General features: G+C 42.4%; 1 protein-coding gene across 1 annotated transcript in view; it reads left to right on the top strand.

Moving 5' to 3' along the window:
- The first annotated feature begins 3,318 nt into the window (after positions 1–3,318).
- LOC139749147 (NHL repeat-containing protein 2) overlaps positions 3,319–24,576 on the top strand; it is a 432,672-nt gene continuing 411,414 nt past the window's right edge. The window contains exon 1 of the mRNA XM_071662783.1: positions 3,319–3,552. Coding sequence (XP_071518884.1) covers positions 3,337–3,552 — 216 coding nt within the window. The 5' untranslated portion in view covers positions 3,319–3,336. The remainder of the gene's footprint in view (positions 3,553–24,576) is intronic.

The following is a 24,576-nucleotide window of genomic DNA, read 5'->3' as shown; positions in this document are numbered from 1 at the left end:
GCAAGGAAATAGATGAAGAAATGGCCCAACCCACCCCCATACACATGTATATATATACACGTCCACACGCAAATATACATACCTACACAGCTTTCCATGGTTTACCCCAGACGCTTCATATGCCCTGAATTCAATCCACTGACAGCACGTCAACCCCAGTATACCACATCGATCCAATTCACTCTATTCCTTGCCCTCCTTTCACCCTCCTGCATGTTCAGGCCCCGATCACACAAAATCTTTTTCACTCCATCTTTCCACCTCCAATTTGGTCTCCCACTTCTCCTCGTTCCCTCCACCTCCGACACATATATCCTCTTGGTCAATCTTTCCTCACTCATTCTCTCCATGTGCCCAAACCATTTCAAAACACCCTCTTCTGCTCTCTCAACCACGCTCTTTTTATTTCCACACATCTCTCTTACCCTTACGTCACTTACTCGATCAAACCACCTCACACCACACATTGTCCTCAAACATCTCATTTCCAGCACATCCATCCTCCTGCGCACAAATCTATCCATAGCCCACGCCTCGCAACCATACAACATTGTTGGAACCACTATTCCTTCAAACATACCCGTTTTTGCTTTCCGAGATAATGTTCTCGACTTCCACACATTCTTCAAGGCTCCCAGAATTTTCGCCCCCTCCCCCACCCTATGATCCACTTCCGCTTCCATGGTTCCATCCGCTGCCATATCCACTCCCAGATATCTAAAACACTTTACTTCCTCCAGTTTTTCTCCATTCAAACTTACCTCCCATTTGACCCTCAACCCTACTGTACCTAATAACCTTGCTCATATTCACATTTACTCTTAACTTTCTTCTTTCACACACTTTACCAAACTCAGTCTCCAGCTTCTGCAGTTTCTCACATGAATCAGCCACCAGCGCTGTATCATCAGCGAACAACAACTGATTCACTTCCCAAGCTCTCTCATCCACAACAGACTTCATACTTGCCCCTCTTTCCAAAACTCTTGCATTCACCTCCCTAACAACCCCATCCATAAACAAATTAAACAACCATGGAGACATCACACACCCCTGCCGCAAACCTACATTCACTGAGAACCAATCACTTTCCTCTCTTCCTACACGTACACATGCCTTACATCCTCGATAAAAACTTTTCACTGCTTCTAACAACTTGCCTCCCACACCATATATCCTTAATACCTTCCACAGAGCATCTCTATCAACTCTATCATATGCCTTCTGTAGATCCATAAATGCTACATACAAATCCATTTGTTTTTCTAAGTGTTTCTCACATATATTCTTCAAAGCAAACACCTGATCCACACATCCTCTACCACTTCTGAAACCACACTGCTCATCCCCAATCTTCACATACATCCTTCAAAGCAATCACCTGATCCACACATCCTCTACCACTTCTGAAACCACACTGCTCATCCCCAATCTGATGCTCTGTACATGCCTTCACCCTCTCAATCAATACCCTCCCATATAATTTCCCAGGAATACTCAACAAACTTATACCTCTGTAATTTGAACACTCACTCTTATCCCCTTTGCCTTTGTACAGTGGCACTATGCATGTATTCCGCCAATCCTCAGGCACTTCACCGTGAGCCATACGTACATCAAGTATCCTTACCAACCAGTTAACAACACAGTCACCCCCTTTTTTAATCAATTCCACTGCAATACCATCCAAACCAGCCACCTTAACGGTTTTCATCTTCCGCAAAGCATTCAATACCTCTTCTTTGTTTACCAAATCATTCTCCCTCACCCTCTCACTTTGCACACCACATCAACCAAAGCACCCTATATCTGCCACTCTATCATCAAACACATTCAACAAACGTTCAAAATACTCACTCCATCTCCTTCTCACATCACCACTACTTGTTATTACCTCCCCATCAGCCCCCTTCACTGATGTTCCCATTTGTTCTCTTGTCTTACGCACTTTATTTACCTCCTTTCAAAACATCTTTTTATTCTTCCTAAAATTTAATGATACTCTCTCACCCCAACTCTCATTTGCCCTCTTTTTCACCTCTTGCACCATTCTCTTGACCCCCTGCCTCTTTCATTTATACATCTCCCAGTCATTTGCATTATTTCCCTGCAGAAATCGTCCAAAAGCCTCTCTCTTCTCTTTCACTAATAATCTTACTTCTTTATCCCACCACTCACTACCCTTTCTAATCTGCCCACCTCCCACGCTTCTCATGCCACAAGCATCTTTTGCGCAAGCCATCACTGCTTCCCGAAATACATCCCATTCCTCCCCAACTCCCCTTATGTCCTTTGTTCTCATCTTTTTCCATTCTGTACTCAGTCTCTCCTGGTACTTCCTCACACAAGTCTCCTTCCCAAGCTCACTTACTCTCACCACTCTCTTCACCCCAACATTCTCTCTTCTTTTCTGAAAACCTCTACAAATCTTCACCTTCACCTCCACAAGATAATGATCAGACATACCCTCCAGTTGCACCTCTCGGCACATTAACATCCAAAAGTCTCTCTTTCGGGTGCCTATCAATTAACACATAATCCAATAACGCTCTCTGGCCATCTCTCGTACTTACATACGTATACTTATGTATATCTCTTTTTAAACCAGGTATTCCCAATCACAAGTCCCTTTTCAGCACATAAATCTACAATCTCTTCACCATTTCCATTTACAACAGTGAACACCCCATGTACACCAATTATCCCCTCTACTGCCACATTACCCACCTTTGCATTCAAATAACCCATCACTATAACCCGGTCTCGTGCATCAAAACTACTAACATACTCACTCAGCTGCTCCCAAAACACTTGCCGTATGATCTTTCTTCTCATGCCCAGGTGCATATGCACCAATAATCACCCATCTCTCTTCATCCACTTTCAGTTTTACCCATATCAATCTAGAGTTTACTTTCTTAAACTCTATCACATACTCCCACCACTCCTGTTTCAGGAGTAGTGCTACTCCTCCCCTTGCTCTTGTCCTCTCACTATCCTCTGACTTTACTCCCAAGACATTCCCAAACCAATCCTTGAACTTCCTTTCACTCAGAGCCAAAAGATCCAGGCTCCTTTCCTCAAACATACTACCTATCTTTCATTTTTTCTCATCTTGGTTACTTCCACACACATTTAGACACCCCAATCTGAGCCTTCGAGGAGGATGAGGACTCCCCGCGTGAACTCCTTGACTCCTTCTTCTGTTTCCCCTTTTAGAAAGTTATAATACATGGAGGGAGGGTTTCCAGCCCCCCCCCCGTTCCCTTTAGTCACCTTCTACGACATGTAAGGAATGCCTGGGAAGTATTCTTTCTCCCCTATCCTCAGGGATATATGTATATATATTTCAACAATATTTTCATCTCATCAAACTTTGCAGGGTTGGAGTGGTTTAATGTATCCCGACCCCTGACGCTAGCTGGGGATTTGAAAGGTCGAGTGACTGTATTAGACTTCTTCACATACTGTTGCATCAACTGTATGCACATATTACCTGATCTTGAGGCACTTGAGAAACGGCATCCTGCTGAAGATGGAGAAGTTTTAGTGGTGAGATTTTAATATTCATTGGTGGTTACTAATGGTAATGTTTAATTTGAATGATGTTAATAGGTTACATCATTGAGAGGTTATAGAGTAGGGCTTGTTCTTGAGTATGCTTGAAGCATGAAGATATTTGAGGACACTTTGTAGGCTCTGTGTATTTATACACTATTTTATACAATACATGTTATGGGAGATAGAGTGGGGTAGAAATATTATTGTGCATGGTATTTTTCACCTAGATTTGATTAACATCACATGATAATTTAGTAAAAGACAGCCTTTAGAATTCAGAGAAAGTCTAAATGTACTGCACATACTAACCCTCTCTTAGAATCTCATAATGTAAATATGTCTGTTCTACTTGAAGACCTGGAAGACCTGTCTTTTCTCTGTCTTAAAATCTCCAGAAGTTTGGGGTCCAGGTATAATCCAGGTAGGCCTTGGTCCATGTAGAAGGCAGGCAGTCTGCATGCCAGGGAGCCTGGAAAATTTAAGATTTTAGCTATGCTTTGAAAGTGATTCTTGAATCCAAAGGTTGTAGACAAGAAAAATCTCTCTGACTTGCCATGTTCATTTTTTAATCAGTTTTTTGATTTTGCAAAGATTTTTAGTTCATAATACAGGTATTCCATCGAATTTCCATCAACTGATGGTTCAGCACCTCCTTTAGTCTGGACAAAATTATGTGAGGGTACATGAAATTACCACAGCCACCCTTCTAGTTTACTGGGTGGCCACAGATGGCATTGTGTTCAGGGCGCGCATATTTACATTCTTTACAATTCACTTTGCAGTGATACCGCAATTCTGTGAGATTCTTAGCTTATTTTGCTTAAATTTAACCCTAGCTATGGCTTCTAAGACATGAAAGTGTTAGTTGTGGTGCCAGATGTAAACACTAGTCCATATCAATCCAAGAGAAAGTAGAACTGTAGAAGAAATGGACCATGGTGTTTCGGTGTGTAAGCTGTGTGACATCTACAGTATTGGTTCTTGAACTGTTTATGATATAAAGAAGAAAAGGTAGAAAATATTGGAATTTTATGCAGACAGCAGTTCTAAGAAGCAAATGATGATCAGAAAAATTATGAAAGGTGGTAAGAGTACTGAGCACAATCCAGTGATGATGGAATGTTTTCAACCGCGTCGGAGTGATGGAGTGGACTTGTCAGGTAGCATGATAACGGACCAGGCTAAGTTGTTCTGTAAAGAACTTAAATTACAACACGAGCATGACTATGAAGGATGGCTTCAAAGATTCAGGAAGCATCATGGAATTTTCATGAATAAAGTGTGCGAAGAAAAGCAGTCCGCAAACCACAAAGGAGCTGCCGAGTATGTGGACATATTTGCGAAACTCACAGCTGACGAGCACTTCAGTCCTGAGCAGGTGTATAAGTACCTGTATTTCATTCATTTATTAAATTTACATTTAATATTTGTTTAATTTGAATTTCTAGCAGTCTGTGGTATACTTTAGACATGTGGGAGATGTATGATTAGTGGGTTAGAGGTGTGCTGATGAATTATTATTATTATGTGGCCTCGGTTGGTCTGGCAAAATAGTTAATCTGGCAAGGCTTTGGAACCAAGAGTGCCGGAAAATTGGTGGTGTACCTGTAATACATCAAAAAATTAGATATTTTTAGACTCCATTTTTGAAAGAAAATTGAAATTTTTTTTTCACTATTTCCTTATTAAATCGAATTCCTAAGTAGTGTAGGTCTATCTTCAAGACCCATTTTTAATTTGTGTTTCTTGTCTTTCTTTTTTCTGAACTGAAATCAAAAGTAATTTTATTATGAATTGATATCTTAATTTTGATTTTGTGTCAACATATTCTTAATGAAATCTTGAACCATTTCCCATTGATTGATTGTTGATTGATTTAGCATACTTTATGAATGCTACATGAGTACTTCAAATCCAAAGACTAACTTTATGAAATAATTGAAATGTCATTGTGGCATAGTGGTTAGCATTGATGATCATGAAACATTCACGGGCTGCCCAGGCTCAAGCCAACAAAGATTGAAATTCTAGTCACAGTAGTCTCTCCACATTTAACCCCACTGTTCATCCTTTCTTTGGGTTCGTTGATAAAATAGGTACCTGGCTTGAGCTAGGGTGGTGTGCGAAGTTAGAGGGTCAGGGAGAATGATTTGGTTAAGAAAGAAGAGGTAGTGAAAGCTTTGCGGAAGATGAAATCCAGCAAGGCAGCGGTTTTGGATGGCATTGCTGTAGAATTTATAAAGAAATGGGGTGATTGTGTTGTTCATTGGTTGGTAAGGATATTGAGTGCATGCATGGATCATGGTGAAGTGCCTGAGAATTTGCAGAATACATACATAGTGCCATTATACAAAGCCAAAGGGGATAAAGGTGAGTGTTCAAACTACAGATGCATAAGTTTGTTGAGTATTCCAAGGAAAACATATGGGAGGGTATGAATTGAAAGGATGAAGGCATGTACAGAGCATCAGAGTGGTGAAGAGCAGTGTGGTTTCAGCAATGTAGAGGATGTATGGATTAGGTGTTTGCTTTGAAGAATGTGTGTGAGAAATACTTAGAAAAACAAATGGATTTGTATGTAGCATTCATGGATCTGGAGAAGGAATATGATAGGGTTGATAGTGATGCTTTGGTGAAGGTCTAAAGAGTATATGGTGTAGAAGGTAAGCTGCTAGATATAGTGAAAAGATTTTACCAAGGATGTAAGGCATGTGTATGAGTAGGAAGAGAGGGGAGTGATTAGTCCCCAGTGAAGGTTGGTCTATGTGTGATGTCCTAATGGTTGTTTAATTTGCTTATGGATGGGTTGGTTAGGGAGGTAAATCCAAGAGTTTTGGAGAGAGGGGCGAGTATGAAGTCTGTTGGGAATGAGAGGCCTCAAAGTGAGTCAGTTGTTCGCTGATGGTACAGCTCTAGTGGCTACATCGAGTGAGAAACTTCAGAAGTTGGTGACTGAGTTTGAGAAAGTGTGTGGAAGAAAAAAGTTGAGAGTAAATGTGAATAAGAGCAAGGTTATTAGGTTCAGTAGGGTTGAAGGACAAGTTAATTAGGGTGTAAGTTTGAATGGAGAAAAATTAGAGGAAGTGAAGTGTTTTAGATATCTGAGAGTGGACTTGGCAGTGAATGGAACCATGGAAGCAGAAGTGAGTCACGGTGGCAGAAGGGGTGAAGGTTATGGGAGTGATGAAGAATGTGTGGAAGGAGAGAACGTTATCTCGAAGAGCAAAAATGGGTATGTTTGAAGGAATAGTAGTTCCAACAATATTTTATGGGTGCGATGTGGGGCTATAGGTAAGTTTATACGGAGGAGGGTGGATGAAGTGGAAATGAAATGTTTGAGGACAATATGTGATGAGGTGGTTTGATCAAGTAAGTAATGAAAGGGTAAGAGAGATGTTTGGAAATATAATGAGCATTGCTGAGAGAGCAGGAGAGGGTGTGTTGAAATGGTTTGGACATATGGAGAGAATGAGTGAGGAAAGATTGACAAAGAGGATATATGTCTCAGAGGTGGAAGGAGCAAGGAGAAGTGGGAGACCAAATTGGAGGTGGAAGGATGGAGTGAAGGGGATTTTAACTGATTGGTGGCTTAACATGCAGGAGGGTGAGAGGCATGCAGGCAATAGAGTGAATTGGAACGATATGGTATACCAATTCGTCGTGCTGTCAATGGAGTGATCGAGGACATGTGAAACATCTGGGGTAAACCATGGAAAGGTCTGTGGGGCCTGAATGTGGATAGGGAGTGGTGTTTTTGGTGTATTACATATGACAGCTAGAGACTGTGTGTGAATGAATGTGGCCTTTATTGTCTGTATTCCTAGCACTACCTCCATGAGGCAGGGGGTAGTGATGCTGTTCCCTGTAGGGTGGGTTAGCACCAGGAATGGATGAAGGCAAGCAAGTATGAATATGTACATGTGTATATATTTATATGTCTAATGGGAGGTAATAATAAGTAGTGGTGAAGTGAGAAGATGGAGTGAGTATTTTGAAGATTTGTTCAGTGTGTTTGATAATAGATTGGCAGATATAGGGTGTTTTGGTCAAGGTGTTATCCAAAGTGAGAGGGTCAGGGAAAATGTTTTCGTAAACAGAGAAGAGGTAGTGAAAGCTTTGTGGAAGATGAAAGCCAGCAAGGAGGCGGGATTGGATGGTATTGCAATGGAATTTATCAAAAAAGGTGGTGACTGTGTTGTTGACTGGCTGGTAAGGATATTCAGTGTATGTATGGTTCATGGAGAAGTACCTGAGGATTGATGAGATGCATGCATAGTGCCATTGTGCAAAGGCAAAGGGAATAAAGGTGATTGTTCAAATTACAAAGGTATAAGTTTGTTGAGTATTCTTGGGAAATTTTATGGAAGGGTGGTGATTGAGAGGGTAAAGACATGCACAGAGCATCAGATTGGGGAAGAACAGTGTGGTTTCAGAAGTAGTAGAGGATGTGTTGATCAGGTGTTTGCTTTGAAGAATATATGTGAGAAATACTTAGAAAAAACAGATGTACTTGTATTTAGCATTTATGGATCTGGAGAAGGCATATGATAGACTTGATAGAGAAGCTCTGTGGAAGGTATTTAGAGTATATGGTGTGGGATGCAAGATGCTAGAAGCAGTGAAAAGTTTTTAGTTTTTATCAAGGATGTAAGGCCTGTGTACGAGTAGGAAGAGAGGAAAGTGATTGGTTCCCAATGAATGTCGGTTTGCGGCAGGGGTGCATGATGTCTCCATGGTTGTTTATGGTTGGGGTTGTTAGGAAGGTGAATGCAAGAGCAGTCTGTTGTGGATGAGAGAGCTTGGGAAGTGAGTCAGTTGTTGTTTGCTGATGATACATCGCTGGTGGCTGATTTGAGTGAGAAACTGCAGAAGTTGGTGACTTGAGTTTGTTGAAGTTTGTGAAAGAAGAAAATTGAGAGTAAATGTGAATGAGAGCAAGGTTATTAGTTTCAGTAGAGTTGAGAGACAAGTAAATTGGAAGGTAAGTTTCAGTGGAGAAAAACCAAAGGAAGTGAAGTATTTTAGATATCTAGGAATGGATTTGGCAGTGAATGGAACCATGGAAGGAGAAGTGAGTCACAGGGTGAGGGAGGGGGCGAAGGTTCTGGAAGCATTGAAGAATGTGTGGAAGGCGAGAATGTTATCTGGGAGAGCAAAAACGGGTATGTTTGAAGGAATAGTGATTCCAACAATGTTATATGCTTGCGAGGCGTGGGCTGTAGATAGGGTTGTGCAGTGGAGGGTCGATGTGTTGGAAATGAGATGTTTGAGGACAATCTGTGGTGTGAGGTTCTTTGATCGAGTAAGTAATAAAGGGGTAATAAAGAGTGTGGTTTAGAGAGCAGAAGAGGGTGTATTGAAATGGTTTGGTCACATGGAGAGAATGAATGAGGAGAGATTGACAAAGAGGATGTATGTGTTAGAGGTTGAGGGAATGAGGAGAGGTGGGAGACCAAATTGAAGGTGGAAGGATGGAGTGAAAAATAATTTGAGCGATAGGGGCCTGAACATACAAGAGGCAACTTGTATGGCTGATTCGGGTGAGAAACTGCAAAAACTGGTGACTGAGTTTGGTAAAGTGTGTGAAAGAAGAAAGCTGAGAGTAAATGTAAATAAGAACAAGGTTATTAGGTACAGTAGGGTTAAGGGACAAGTCAATTGGGAGGTACGTTTGAATGGAGATAAACTGGAGGCGGTGAAGTGTTTTAGATATCTTGGAGTGGATTTAGCAGCAGATGGAACCATGGAAGCGTAAGTGAGTCATAGGGTGGGGGAGGGGGCAAAAGTTCTAGGAGCATCGAAAAATGTGTGGAAGGCGAGAGCGTTATCTCGGAAAGCAAAAATAGGTATGTTTGAAGGAATAGTGGTTCCGACAATGTTATATAGTTGCAAGGCGTGGGCTATAGATAGAGTTGTGCGGAGGAGGGTGGATGCGTTGGAAATGAGATGTTTGAGGACAATATGTGGTGTGAGGTGGTTTAATCGAGTAAATAATGAAAGGGTAAGAGAGATGTGTGGTAATAAAAAGAGTGTGGTTGAGAGAGCAGAAGAGAGTGTATTGATATGGTTTGGTCACATGGAGAGAATGAGTGAGGAAAGATTGACAAAGAGGATATATGTATCAGAGGTGCAGGGAATGAGGAGAAGTGGGAGACCAAATTGGAGGTGGAAAGATGGAGTGAAAAAGATTTTGAGTGACTGGGCCTGAACATGCAGGAGGGTGAAAGGTGTGCAAGGAATAGATTGAAAGTGGGAGCTGTGGGTTCTGTGCATTATACATGACAGCTAGAGACTGAGTGTGAACGAATGTGGCCTTAGTTGTCTTTTCCCAGTGCTACCTCGCACACATGCGGGAGGGAGGGGGTTGTCATTTCATGTATGGTGGGGTGGCGACAGGAATCAATAAGGGCAGATAGTATGAATTATGTACATATGTATATATGTATATGTCTATGTGTATATATATGTATATGTTGAGATGTATAGGCATGTATATATGGGTGTGTGGACGTGTATGTATATACATGTGTATGTGGATGGGCTGGGTCATTCTTTCGTCTGTTTCCTTGTGCTACCTCGCTAATGCAGGAGACAGTGACAAATGATAATATATATAGATAGATAAATATATCTAAGTGAAATGTTAATTGATAATCAGGCATGCGAAAAGAGAGACTTTTGGATGTTAATGCGCTGAGAGGTGTAACTGGAGAGATATCTGATCATTATCTTGTGGAGGCAAAGGTGAAGATTTGTAGAGGTTTTCAGAAAAGAAGAGAGAATGTTGGGGTGATGAGAGTGGTGAGAGTAAGGGAGCTTGGGAAGGAGACTTCTGTGAGGAAGTACCAAGAGAGACTAAGTACAGAATGGAAAAAGGTGAGAACAAAGGATGTAAGGGGAGTGGGGGAGGAATGGGATGTACTTAGGGAAGCAGTGATGGCTTCCGCAAAAGGTGCTTGTGGCATGAGAAGCGTGGAGGTTGGCAGATTAAAAGGGGTAGTGAGTGGTGGGATGAACAAGTAAGATTGTTAGTGAAAGAGAAGAGAGAGGCATTTGGACGATTTTTGCAAGGAAATAATGCAATAGACTGGGAGATGTATAAAAGAAAGAGGCAGGAGCTCAAGAGAAAGGGGCAAGAGGTTAAAAAGAGGGCAAATGAGAGTTGGAGTGAGAGATTATCATTAAATTTCAGGGAGAATAAAAAGATGTTTTGGAAAGAGGTAAATAAAGTGCGTAAGACAAGGGAATCAATGGGTACATCAGTGAAGGGGGCTAATGGGGAGGTGATAACTAGTAGTGGTGATGTGAAAAGGAGATGGAGTGAGTATTTTGAAGGTTTGTTGAATGTGTGTGATGATAGAGTAGCAGATAGAGTTGCAGATACAGGGTGTTTTGGTCGAGGTGGTGTGCAAAGTGTGAGGGTTAGGGAGAATGAGTTCATAAACAAAGAGGAGGTAGTAAAAGCTTTGCAGAAGATGAAAGCCAGCAAGGCAGTGGGTTTGAACGGTATTGCAGTGGAATTTATTAATAAAGGGGTGACTGTGTTGTGTTGTTGACTGGTTGGTAAGGTTAATTAATGTATGTATGACTCTCGGTGAGGAGCCTGAGGATTGGCGGAATGCTTGCATGGTGCCATTGTACAAAGGCAAAGGGGATAAGGGTGAGTGCTCAAATTACAGAGGTATAAGTTTGTTGAGTATTTTTGGGAAATTATATGGGAGGGTATTGATTGAGAGGGTGAGGGCATGTACAGAGCATCAGATTGGGAAGAGCAGTGTGGTTTCAGAAGTGGTACAGGATGTGTGGATCAGGTGTTTGCTTTGAAGAATGTATGTGAGAAATACTTAGAAAAGCAAATGGATTTGTGTGTGGCATTTATGGATCTGGAGAAGGCATATAATAGAGTTGATAGAGATGCTCTGTGGAAGGTATTAGAAATATATGGTGTGGGAGGCAAGTTGTTAGAGGCAGTGAAAAGTTTTTATCGAGGATGTAAGGCATGTGTATGAGTAGGAAGAGAGGAAAGTGATTGGTTCTCAGTGAATGTTGGTTTGCGACAGGGGTGCGTGATGTCTCCATGGTTGTTTAGTTTGTTTATGGATGAGGTTGTTAGGGAGGTGAATGCAAGTTTTGTAGAGAGGGGTAAGTATGCAGTCTTTTATGGATGAGAGAGCTTGGGGAGTGAGTCAGTTGTTGTTTGCTGATGATACAGCGCTGGTGGCTGATTCGTGTGAGAAACTGCAGAAGCTGGTGACTGCGTTTGGTAAAGTGTGTGAAAGAAGAAAGCTGAGAGTAAATGTGAATAAGAGCAAGGTTATTAGGTACAGTAGGGTTGAGGGACAAGTCAGTTGGGAGGTACGTTTGAATGGAGAAAAACTGGAGGAAGTGAAGTGTTTTAGAAATCTGGTCGTGGATTTGGCAGCGGATGGAACCCTGGAAGCAGAAGTGCGTCGTAGGGTGGGGGAGGGGGCGAAAGTTCTGAGTGTTGAATAATGTGTGGAAGGCGAGAACGTTATCTCGGAAAGCGAAAATAGGCATATTTGAAGGAATAGTGGTTCCGACAATGTTATATGGTTGCGAGGTGTGGGCTATAGATAGAGTTGTTCGGAGTAGGGTGGATGTGCTGGAAATGAGATGTTTGAGGCCAGTATGTGGTGCGAGGTGGTTTCATCGAGCAAGTAATGAAAGGGTAAGAGAGATGTGTGGTAATAAAAAGAGTGTCGTTGAGAGAGCAGAGGGTGTATTTATATGGTTTGGTCACATGGAGAGAATGAGTGAGGAAAGATTGACAAAGAGGATATATGTGTCTGAGGTGGAGGGAATGAGGTGAAGTGGGAGACCAAATTGGAGGCGGAAAGATGGAGTGAAAAAGGTTTTGAGTGATCTGGGCCTGAACATGCAGGAGGGTGAAAGGCATGCAAGGGATAGATTGAATTGGAACGATGTGGTTTACCGGGGTTGACGTGCTGTCAGTGGATTGAACCAGGGCATGTGAAGCGTCTGGAGTAAACCATGGAAAGTTCTGCGGGGCCTGGGTGTGGAAAGGGAGCTTTGGTTTCGGTGCATTATACATGACAGCTAGAGACTGAGTGTGAACGAATGTGGCCTTTGTTGTCTTTTCCTAGTGCTACCTCGCACAATTGGGGGTGTTGGTGGGGGAGGGGGGGGGTTGTCATTTCATGTATGGTGGGGTGGCGATGGGAATGAATAAGGGCAGATAGTATGAATTATGTGCATGTGTATATATATATACGCCTGTGTGTGTATATATATGTATACGTTGAGATGTATAGGTAGGTATATGTGTGTGTGTGGACGTGTATTTATGTACATGTGTATGTGGGTGGGCTGGGCCATTCTTTTGTCTGTTTCCTTGCGCTGCCTTACTAACGCTGGAGACAACGACACAGTATAATATATATAGATAGATAAATATAGGTAAGTGAAATTATAATTGATAGGCGTGCAAAAGAGAGACTTTTGGATGTTAATGTGCTGAGAGGTGCAACTGGAGAGATATCTGATTATCTTGAGGAGGCGAAGGTGAAGATTTGTAGAGGTTTTCAGAAAAGAAGAAAGAATGTTTGGGTGATGACAGTGGTGAGAGTAAGGGAGCTTGGGAAGGAGACTTTGGTGAGGAAGTACCAAGAGAGAGTAAGTACATAATGGAAAAAGGTGAGAACAAAGGACGTAAGGGGAGTGGGGCAGGAATAGGATGTACTCAGGGAAGCATTGATGACTTGCGCAAAAGATGCTTGTGGCATGAGAAACGTGGATGTGGGCAGATTAGAAAAGGATGTAAGTGGTGAGATGAAGAAGTAAGATTGTTAGTGAAAGAGAAGAGAGAGGCATTTCAAGGATTTTTGCAGGGAAATAATGCAAATGACTGGGAAATGTTTAAAAGAAAGAGGCAAGAGGTCAAGAGAAAGGTGCAAGAGGTTAAAAAGAGGGCAAATGAGAGTTGGGGTGAGAGAGTATCCCTGGGGATAGGGGAGAAAGAATACTTCCCATGCATTCCTCACGTGTCATAGAAGGTGACTAAAGGGGATGGGAGCGGGGGGCTGGAAACCCTCCCCTCCTTGTATTTAAACTTTCTAAAAGAAGAAACAGAAGAAGGAGTCACCCGGGGAATCCTCATCCTCCTCAAAGGCTCAGATTGGGGTGTCTAAATGTGTGTGGATGTAACGAATATGAGAAAAAAGGAGAGATAAGTAGTATGTTTGAGGAAAGGAACCTGGATGTTTTGGCTCTAATTGAAATGAATCTCAAGGGTAAAAGGGAAGAGTGGTTCGGGAATGTCTTGAGAGTAAAGTCAGGGGTTAGTGAGAGGACAAGAGCAAGGGAAGGAGTAGCACTACTCCTGAAACAGGAGTGGTGGGAGTATGTGATAGAGTATAAGAAAGTAAACTCTAGATTGATATGGGTAAAACTGATTGTGGATGGAGAGAGATGGGTGATTTGGTGCATATGCACCTGGGCATGAGAAGAAAGAGCATGAGAGGCAAGTGTTTTGGGATTAGATGAGTGAGTGTGTTAGTAGTTTGATGCATGAGACCGGGTTATAGTGATGGGTGATTTGAATGCAAATGTGAGTAATGTGGCAGTTGAGGGAATAATTGGTGTACATGGGGTGTCCAGTGTTGTAAATGGAAATGGTGAAGAGCTTGTCGATTTATGTGCTGAAAAAGGACTGGTGTTTGGGAATACCTGGTTAAAAAAGAGAGATATACATAAGTATACTTATGTAAGTAGGAGAGATGCCCAGAGAGCATTATTAGATTACGTGTTAATTGATAGGCGTGCAAAAGAGAGACTTTTGGATGTTAATGTGCTGAGAGGTGCAATAGGAGGAATATCTGATCATTATCTTGTGGGGCGAAGATGAAGATATGTAGAGGTTTTCAGAAAAGAAGAGAGAATGTTGGGTTGAAAAGAGTGGTGAGGGTTAGTGAGCCTGGGAAGGAGACTCATGTGAGGAAGTACCAGGAGAGACTCAGTACAGAATGGAAAAAGGTGAGAACAAATGACATAATGGGGAGTGGGGGAAGAATGGGATGTATTTAGGGAAGCAGTGATGGCCTGCGTAAAAGATGCTTATGGCATGAGAAGTGTGGAAGGTGGGCAGATTAAAAAGGGTGTAAGTGGTGGGATGAAGAAGTAAGAGTATTAGTGAAAGAGAAAAGAGAGGCATTTGGGCAATTTATGCAGGTAAATAATGCAAATGAGTGGGAGATGTATAAAAGAAAGAGGCAGGAGGTCAAGAGAACGATGCAAGAGGTGAAAAAGAGGGCAGATGAGAGTTGGGGTGAGAGTGTATCATTAAATTTTAGGGAGAATAAAAATATGTTTTGCAAGGAGGTAGATAAAGTGCGTAAGACAAGGGAACAAATGGGAACATCAGTGAAGGGGGCTAATGGGGAGGTGATAAAAAATAGTGGTGATGTGAGAAGTAGATGTAGTGAGTATTTTGAAGGTTTGTTGAATGTGTTTGATGATAGAGTGGCAGATAAAGGGTGTTTTGGTCGAGGTGGTGTGCAAAGTGAGAGGCATAGGGAGAATGATTTGGTAAACAGAGAAGAGGTATTAAAAGCTTTGCGGAAGATGAAAGCCGGCAAGGTAGCGGGTTTGGATGGTATTGCAGTGGAATTTATTAAAAAAGGGGGTGACTGTATTGTTGACTGGTTGATAAAGTTATTTAATGTATGTATGACTCATGGTGAGGTGCATGAGGATTGGCAGAATGGTTGCATAGTGCCATTATACAAAGGCAAAGAGGATAAAAGTGGGGGCTCAAATTACAGATGTATAAGTTTATTGAGTATTCTTGGGAAATTATATGGGAGGGTATTGATTGAGAGGGTGAAGGCATGTACAGAGCATCAGACTGGGGAAGAGCAGTGTGGTTCCAGAAGTGGTAGAGGATGTATGGATCAGGTGTTTGCTTTGAAGAATGTATGTGAGAAATACTTAGAAAAGCAAATGGATTTATACGTAGCATTTATGGATCTGGAGAAGGCATGTGATAGAGTTGATAGAAATGCTCTGTGGAAGGTATTAAGAATGTATGGTGTGGGAGGCGAGTTGTTAGAAGCAGTGAAAAGTTTTTATCGAGGATTTAAGGCATGTGTACGTGTAGAAAGAGAGGAAAGTGATTGGTTCTCAGTGAATGTAGGTTTGTGGCAGGGGTGTGTGATGTCTCCATGATTGTTTAATTTGTTTATGGATGGGGTTGTTAGGGAGGTGAATGCAAGAGTTTTGGAAAAAGGGGCAAGTATGCAGTCAGTTGTGGATGAGAGAGCTTGGGAAGTGAGTCAGTTGTTGCTCGCTGATGATACAGCGCTGGTGGCTGATTCATGTAGAAACTGCAGAAGCTGGTGATTGAGTTTGGTAAAGTGTGTGAAAGAAGAAAGCTGAGAGTAAATGTGAATAAGAGCAAGGTTATTAGGTACAGTAGGATTGAGGGACAAGTCAATTGGGAGGTAAGTTTGATTGGAGAAAAACTGGAGGAAGTGAAGTGTTTTAGGTATCTTGGAGTGGATTTGGCAGTGGATGGAACCATGGAAGCGGAAGTGGATGATAGGGTGGGGGAGGGGGCGAAAGTTCTGGGAGCGTTGAAGAATATGTGGAAGTCGAGAACATTTTCTCAGAAAGCAGAAATGGTTATGTTTGAAGGAATAGTGGTACCAGCAATGTTATATGGTTGCGAGGTGTGGGCTATGGATAGAGTTGTGCAGAGAAGGGTGGATGTGCTGGAAATGAGATGTTTGAGGACAATATGTGGTGTGAGATGGTTTGATCGAGTAAGTAATAACAGGGTAAGAGAGATGTGTGGTAATGAAAAGAGTGTGGTTGAGAGAGCAGAAGAGGGTGTTTTGAAATGGTTTGGTCACATGGAGAGAATGAGTAAGGAAAGATTGACTAAGAGGATATATGTGTCAGAGGTGGAGGGAATGACAAGAAGTGGGAGACCAAATTGGAGGTGGAAAGATGGAGAGAAAAAGATTTTTAGTGATCGGGGCCTGAATATAGAGGAGGGTGAAAGGCGTGCATAGAATAGGATGAATTGGAACGATGTGGTATACCGGGGTCGACGTGCTGTCAATGAATTGAACCAGGGCATGTGAAGCGTCTGGGGTAAACCATGGAAAGTTCTGTGGGGCCTGGATGTGGAAAGGGAGCTTTGGTTTCGGTGCATTATTACATGACAGCTAGAGACTGAGTGTGATCGAATGTTGCGTTTATTGTCTTTTCCAAGCGCTACCTCGCGCACATGAGGGGGGACGGGGTTGTTATTTTCACACTTCCACACATTCTTCAAGGCTCCCAGAATTTTTGCCCCCTCCCCCACCCTATGATTCACTTCCGCTTCTATGGTTCCATCCACTGCCAAATCCACTCCCAGATATCCAAAACACTTCACTTCCTCCAGTTTTTCTCCATTCAAACTTACCTCCCAGTTGACTTGACCCTCAACCCTACTGTACCTAATAACCTTGCTCTTATTCACATTTACTCTCAACTTTCTTCTTTCACACTCTTTACCAAACTCAGTCACCAGTTTCTGCAGTTTCTCACATGAATCAGCCACCAAAACTCTTGCATTCACCTCCCTAACAACCCCATCTATAAACAAATTAAACAATCATGGAGACATCACACACCCCTGCCGCAAACCTACATTCACTGACAACCAATCACTTTCCTCTCTTCCTACACGTACACATGCTTTACATCCTCAATAAAAACTTTTTACTGCTTCGAACATCTTGCCTCCCGCACCATATACTCTTAATACCTTCCACAGAGCATCTCTGTCAACTCTATCATATGCCTTCTCCAGATCCATAAATGCTACATACAAATCCATTTGCTTTTCCAGGTATTTCTCACATACATTCTTCAAAGCAAACACCTGATCCACACATCCTCTACCACTTCTAGAACCACACTGCTCTTCCCGAATCTGATGCTCTGTACATGCTTTCACCCTCTCAGTCAATACCCTTCCATATAATTTCCCAGGATTACTCAACAAACTTATACCTCTGCAATTTGAGCACTCATCTTTATCCCCTTTGCCTTTGTACAATGGCACTATGTAAGCATTCTGCCAATCCTCAGGCACCTCACAATGAATCATACATACATTAAGTAGCCTTACCAACCAGTCAACAATACAGTCACCCCCTTTTTTAATAAATTCCACTGCAATACCATCCAAACCTGCTGCCTTGCTGGCTTTCATCTTCCACAAAGCTTTTCCTACCTCTTTTCTGTTTGCCTCTTTCTCTTTTACCTCCTTTCTTTGTACGCAATCATCCTCCGCAACCCTCTCACTTTCCACACCACCTCAACCAAAACACCCTATATCTGCCACTCTATCATCAAACACATTCAACAGACCTTCAAAATACTCACTCCATCTCCTTCTCACATCACCACTACTTGTTTTCACCTCCATATTAGCCCCCTTCATTGAAGTTCCCATTTGTTCCCTTGTCTTACGCACTTTATTTACCTCCTTCCAAAACATCTTTTTATCTTCCCTAAAATTTAATGATACTCTCTCACCCCAACTCTTATTTGCCCTCGTTTTCAGCTCTTGCACCTTTCTCTTGACCTCCTGCCTCTTTCTTTTATACATCTCCCACTCATTTGCATTTTTTCCCTGCAAAAACCATCCAAATGCCTCTCTCTTCTCTTTCACTAATAATCTTACTTCTTCATCCCACCACTCACTACCCTTTCTAATCTGCCCACCTCCTACGCTTCTCATGCCACAAGCATCTTCTGCGCAAGCCATCACTGTGGAAGGTGTTAATAATATATGGTGTGAGAGGCAAGTTTTTAGAAGCAGTGAAAAGTTTTTATCAAGGATGTAAGGCATGTGTACATGTAAGAAGAGAGGAAAGTGAATGGTTTTCAGTGAATGTAGATTTGCTGCAGGCGTGTGTAATGTCTCCATGGTTGTTTAATTTGTTTACGGAGGGGGTTGTTAAGGAGGTGAATGCAAGAGTTTTGGAAAGAGGGGCAAGTATGCAGTCTGTTGTAGATGAGAGGGCTTGGGAAGTGAGTAAGATGTTGTTCATTGATGATACAGCGCTGGTGGCTGATTCGTGTGAGAAACTGCAGAAGCTGGTGACTGAGTTTGGTAAAAAGTGTGCAAGAAGAAAGCTGAGAGTAAATTTGAATAAGAGCGAGGCTATTAGGTACAGTAGAGTTGATAGGCAAGTCAATTGGGAGGTAAGTTTAAATGTAGAAAAACTGGAGGAAGTGAAATGTTTTAGATATCTGGGAGTGGATCTGGCAGCGGATGGAACCATGGAAGTCGAAGTGAATCATAGGATGGGGGAGGGGGCGAAAGTTCTGTGAGCGTTGAAGAATATGTGGAAGTCGAGAACATTTTCTCGGAAAGCAGAAATGGTTATGTTTGAAGGAATAGTGGTACCAACAATGTTATATGGTTGCGAGGCATGGGCTATGGATAGAGTTGTGCAGAGAAGGGTGGATGTGCTGGAAATGAGATGTTTGAGGACAATATGTGGTGTGAGATGGTTTGATCGAGTAGGTAATAACTGGGTAAGAGAGACGTGTGGTAATGAAAAGAGTGTGGTTGAGAGAGCAGAAGAGGGTGTTTTGAAATGATTTGGTCACATGGAGAGAATGAGTAAGGAAAGATTGACTAAGAGGATATATGTGTCAGAGGTGGAGGGAACAAGGAGAAGTGGGAGACCAAATTGGAGGTGGAAAGATGGAGAGAAAAAGATTTTTAGTGATCGGGGCCTGAACATAGAGGAGGGTGAAAGGCGTGCATAGAATAGAATAAATTGGAACGATGTGGTATACTGGGGTCGACATGCTGTCAATGAATTGAACCAGGGCATGTGAAGCGTCTGGGGTAAACCATGGAAAGTTCTGTGGGGCCTGGATGTGGAAAGGGAGCTTTGGTTTCGGTGCATTATTGCATGACAGCTAGAGACTGAGTGTGATCGAATGTTGCGTTTGTTGTCTTTTCCAAGCGCTACCTCGCGCACATGAGGGGGGACGGGGTTGTTATTTTCACACTTCCACACATTCTTCAAGGCTCCCAGAATTTTTGCCCCCTCCCCCACCCTATGATTCACTTCCGCTTCTATGGTTCCATCCACTGCCAAATCCACTCCCAGATATCCAAAACACTTCACTTCCTCCAGTTTTTCTCCATTCAAACTTACCTCCCAATTGACTTGACCCTCAACCCTACTGTACCTAATAACCTTGCTCTTATTCACATTTACTCTCAACTTTCTTCTTTCACACTCTTTACCAAACTCAGTCACCAGTTTCTGCAGTTTCTCACATGAATCAGCCACCAGCGCTGTGTCATCAGCGAACAACAAATGACTCACTTCCCAAGCTCTCTCATCCACAACTGATTACATACTTGCCCCATTTTCCAAAACTCTTGCATTCACCTCCCTAACAACCTCATCTATAAACAAATTAAACAATCATGGAGACATCACACACCCCTGCCGCAAACCTACATTCACTGACAACCAATCACTTTCCTCTCTTCCTACACGTACACATGCTTTACATCCTCAATAAAAACTTTTTACTGCTTCTAACATCTTGCCTCCCGCACCATATACTCTTAATACCTTCCACAGAGCATCTCTATCAGCTCTATCATATGCCTTCTCCAGATCCATAAATGCTACATACAAATCCATTTGCTTTTCCAGGTATTTCTCACATACATTCTTCAAAGCAAACACCTGATCCACACATCCTCTACCACTTCTGGAACCACACTGCTCTTCCCGAATCTGATGCTCTGTACATGCTTTCACCCTCTCAATCAATACCCTTCCATATAATTTCCCAGGATTACTCAACAAACTTATACCTCTGCAATTTGAGCACTCATCTTTATCCCCTTTGCCTTTGTACAATGGCACTATGTAAGCATTCCGCCAATCCTCAGGCACCTCACAATGAATCATACATACATTAAGTAACCTTACCAACCAGTCAACAATACAGTCACCCCCTTTTTTAATAAATTCCACTGCAATACCATCCAAACCTGCTGCCTTGCTGGCTTTCATCTTCTGCAAAGCTTTTCCTACCTCTTTTCTGTTTGCCTCTTTCTCTCTTACCTCCTCTCTTTGTACCCAATCATCCTCCGCAACCCTCTCACTTTCCACACCACCTCAACCAAAACACCCTATATCTGCCACTCTATCATCAAGCACATTCAACAGACCTTCAAAATACTCACTCCATCTCCTTCTCACATCACCACTACTTGTTTTCACCTCCATATTAGCCCCCTTCACTGAAGTTCCCATTTGTTCCCTTGTCTTATGCACTTTATTTACCTCCTTCCAAAACATCTTTTAATCTTCCCTAAAATTTAATGATACTCTCTCATCCCAACTCTTATTTGCCCTCGTTTTCAGCTCTTGCACCTTTCTCTTGACCTCCTGCCTCTTTCTTTTATACATCTCCCACTCATTTGCATATTTTCCCTGCAAAAACCATCCAAATGCCTCTCTCTTCTCTTTCACTAATAATCTTACTTCTTCATCCCACCACTCACTACCCTTTCTAATCTGCCCACCTCCCACGCTTCTCATGCCACAAGCATCTTTTGCGCAAGCCATCGCTGTGGAAGGTGTTAATAATATATGGTGTGAGAGGCAAGTTTTTAGAAGCAGTGAAAAGTTTTTATCAAGGATGTAAGGCATGTGTACGTGTAAGAAGAGAGGAAAGTGAATGGTTTTCAGTGAATGTAGATTTGCTGCAGGCGTGTGTGATGTCTCCATGGTTGTTTAATTTGTTTGCGGATGGGGTTGTTAAGGAGGTGAATGCAAGAGTTTTGGAAAGAGGGGCAAGTATGCAGTCTGTTGTAGATGAGAGGGCTTGGGAAGTGAGTAAGATGTTGTTCATTGATGATACAGCACTGGTGGCTGATTCGTGTGAGAAACTGCAGAAGCTGGTGACTGAGTTTGGTAAAAAGTGTGCAAGAAGAAAGCTGAGAGTAAATTTGAATGAGCGAGGCTATTAGGTACAGTAGAGTTGATAGGCAAGTCAATTGGGAGGTAAGTTTAAATGTAGAAAAACTGGAGGAAGTGAAATGTTTTAGATATCTGGGAGTGGATCTGGCAGCGGATGGAACCATGGAAGTGGAAGTGAATCATAGGATGGGGGAGGGGGCGAAACTTCTGGGAGCGTTGAAGAATGTGTGGAAGTCAAGAACATTATCTCGGAAAGCAAGAATGGGTGTGTTTGAAGGAATAGTGGTTCCAACAATGTTTTATGATTATGAGGCATGGGCTATGGATAGAGTTGTGCGGAGGAGGGTGGATGCGCTGAAAATGAGATGTTTGAGGACAATATGTGGTGTGAGATGGTTTGATCGAGCAAGTAATGATAGGGTAAGAGAGATGTGAGGCAATAAAAAGAGTGTGGTTGAGAGAGCAGAAGAGGGTGTTTTGAAATGGTTTGGTCACATGGAGAGAATGAGTGAGGAAAGATTGACCAAGAGGATATATATGTCAGAGGTCGAGGGAACGAGTAGAAGTGGGAAACCAAATTGGAGGTGAAAGATGGAGTGAAAAAGATTTTGAGTGATCGGGGCCTGAACATGCAGGAGGGTGAAAGGCGTGCAAGGAATAGAATGAATTGGAACGATATGGTATACTGGGGTTGACATGCATACAATGGATTGAACCAGGGCATGTGAAGTGTTTGGGGTAAACCATGGAAAGTTCTGTGGGGCCTGGATGTGGAATGGGAGCTGTGGTTTCGGTGCATTATTGCATGACAGCTAGAGATTGAGTGTGAACGAATGTGGCCTTTGTTGACTTTTCCTAGCGCTACCTCACGCACATGAGGGGGAAGGGGGTTGTTATTTCATGTGAGGCGTGGTGGCGAAGGGAGTGAATGAAGGCAGACAGTATGAATTCTCCCCTATCCCTTGGGATAGGGGAGAAAGAATACTTCCCACGCATTCCTCACGTGTCGTAGAAGGCGACTAAAGGGGATGGGAGCGGGGAGACAGAAACCCTCCCCTCCTTGTATTTTAACTTTCTAAAAGGGAGAACAGAAGAAGGAGTCACGTGGGGAGGGCTCATCCTCCTCGAAGGCTCAGATTGGGGTGTCTAAATATGTGTGATTGGAACCAAGATGAGAAAAAAGGAGAGATAGGTAGTATGTTTGAGGAAAGGAACCTGAATGTTTTGGCTCTGAGTGAAATGAAGCTCAAGGGTAAAGGGGAAGAGTGGTTTGGGAATGTTTTGGGAGTAAAGTCAGGGGTTAGTGAGAGGACAAGAGCAAGGGAAGGAGTAGCACTACTCCTGAAATAGGAGTTGTGGGAGTATGTGATAGAGTGTAAGAAAGTAAACTCTAGATTGATATGGGTAAAACTGAAAGTGTATGGAGAGAGATGGGTGATTATTGGTGCATATGCACCTGGGCATGAGAAGAAAGATCATGAGAAGCAAGTGTTTTGGGAGCAGCTGAATGAGTGTGTTAGTGGTTTTGATGCATGAGACCGGGTTATAGTGATGGATGATTTGAATGCAAAGATGAGTAATGTGGCAGTTGAGGGAATGATTGGTATACATGGGGTGTTCAGTGTTGTAAATGGAAATGGTGAAAAGCTTGTAGATTTATGTGATGAAAAAGGACTGGTGATTGGGAATACCTGGTTTAAAAAGCGAGACATGCATAAGTATACGTATGTAAGTAGGAGAGATGGCCAGAGAGCATCATTGGATTATGTTTTAATTGATAGGCGCGCGAAAGAGAGACTTTTGGATGTTAATGTGCTGGGAGGTGCAGCTGGAGGGATGTCTGATCATTATCTTGTGGAGGCAAATGTGAAGATTTGTAGGGGTTTTCAGAAAAGAAGAAAGAATGTTGGGGTGAAGAGAGTGGTGAGAGTAAGTGAGCTTGGGAAGGAGACTTGTGTGAGGAAGTACCAAGAAAGACTGAGTACAGAATGGAAAAAGGTGAAAACAAAGGAGGTAAGGGGAGTGGGGGAGGAATGGGATGTATTTAGGGAAGCAGTGTGGCTTGTGCAAAAGATGCTTGTGGCATGAGAAGTGTGGGAGGTGGGTTGATTAGAAAGGGTAGTGAGTGGTGGGATGAAGAAGTAAGATTATTAATGAAAGAGAAGAGATAGGTATTTGAGCGATTTTTGCTGGGAAAAAATGCAAATGAGTGGGAGATGTATGAAAGAAAGAGGCAGGAGGTTAAGAGAAAGGTGGAAGAGGTGAAAAAGAGGGCAAATGAGAGTTGGGGTGAGAGAGTATCAGTAAATTTTAGGAAGAATAAAAAGATGTTTTGGAAGAAGGTAAATAAAGTGCGTAAGACAAGGGAGCAAAGGGGAACTTCAGTGAAGAGGGCAAATGGGGAGGTGATAACAAGTAGTGATGATGTGAGAAGGAGATGGAGTGAGTATTTTGAAGGTTTGTTGAATGTGTTTGATGATAGAGTGGCAGATGTAGGGTGTTTTGGTCGAGTTGTTGCGCAAAGTGAGAGGGTTAGGGAAAATGATTTGGTAAACAGAGAAGAGGTAGTAAAAGCTTAATGGAAGATGAAAGCCGGCAAGGCAGCGGGTTTGGATGGCATTGCAGTGGAATTTATCAAAAAAGGGGGTAACTGTATTGTTGACTGGTTGGTCAGGTTATCTAATGTATGTATGACTCATGGTGAGGTGCCTGAGGACTGGCGGAATGCTTGCATAGTGCCATTGTACAAAGGCAAAGGGGATAAGAGTGAGTGCTCAAATTACAGAGGTATAAGTTTGTTGAGTATTCCTGGTAAATTATATGGGAGGGTATTGATTGAGAGGGTGAAGGCATGTACAGAGCATCAGATTGGGGAAGAGCAGTGTTGTTTAGAAATGGTAGAGGATGTGTGGATCAGGTGTTTGCTTTGAAGAATGTATGTGAGAAATACTTAGAAAAGCAAATGGATTTGTATGTAGCATTTATGGATCTGGAGAAGGCATATGATAGA

Source organism: Panulirus ornatus, chromosome 6 (assembly GCF_036320965.1).
Source record: "Panulirus ornatus isolate Po-2019 chromosome 6, ASM3632096v1, whole genome shotgun sequence".
Lineage (NCBI taxonomy): Eukaryota > Metazoa > Arthropoda > Malacostraca > Decapoda > Palinuridae > Panulirus > Panulirus ornatus.
The sequence above is the reverse complement of the archived record's forward strand: the minus strand, read 5'-3'. Positions and strand labels throughout refer to the sequence as shown.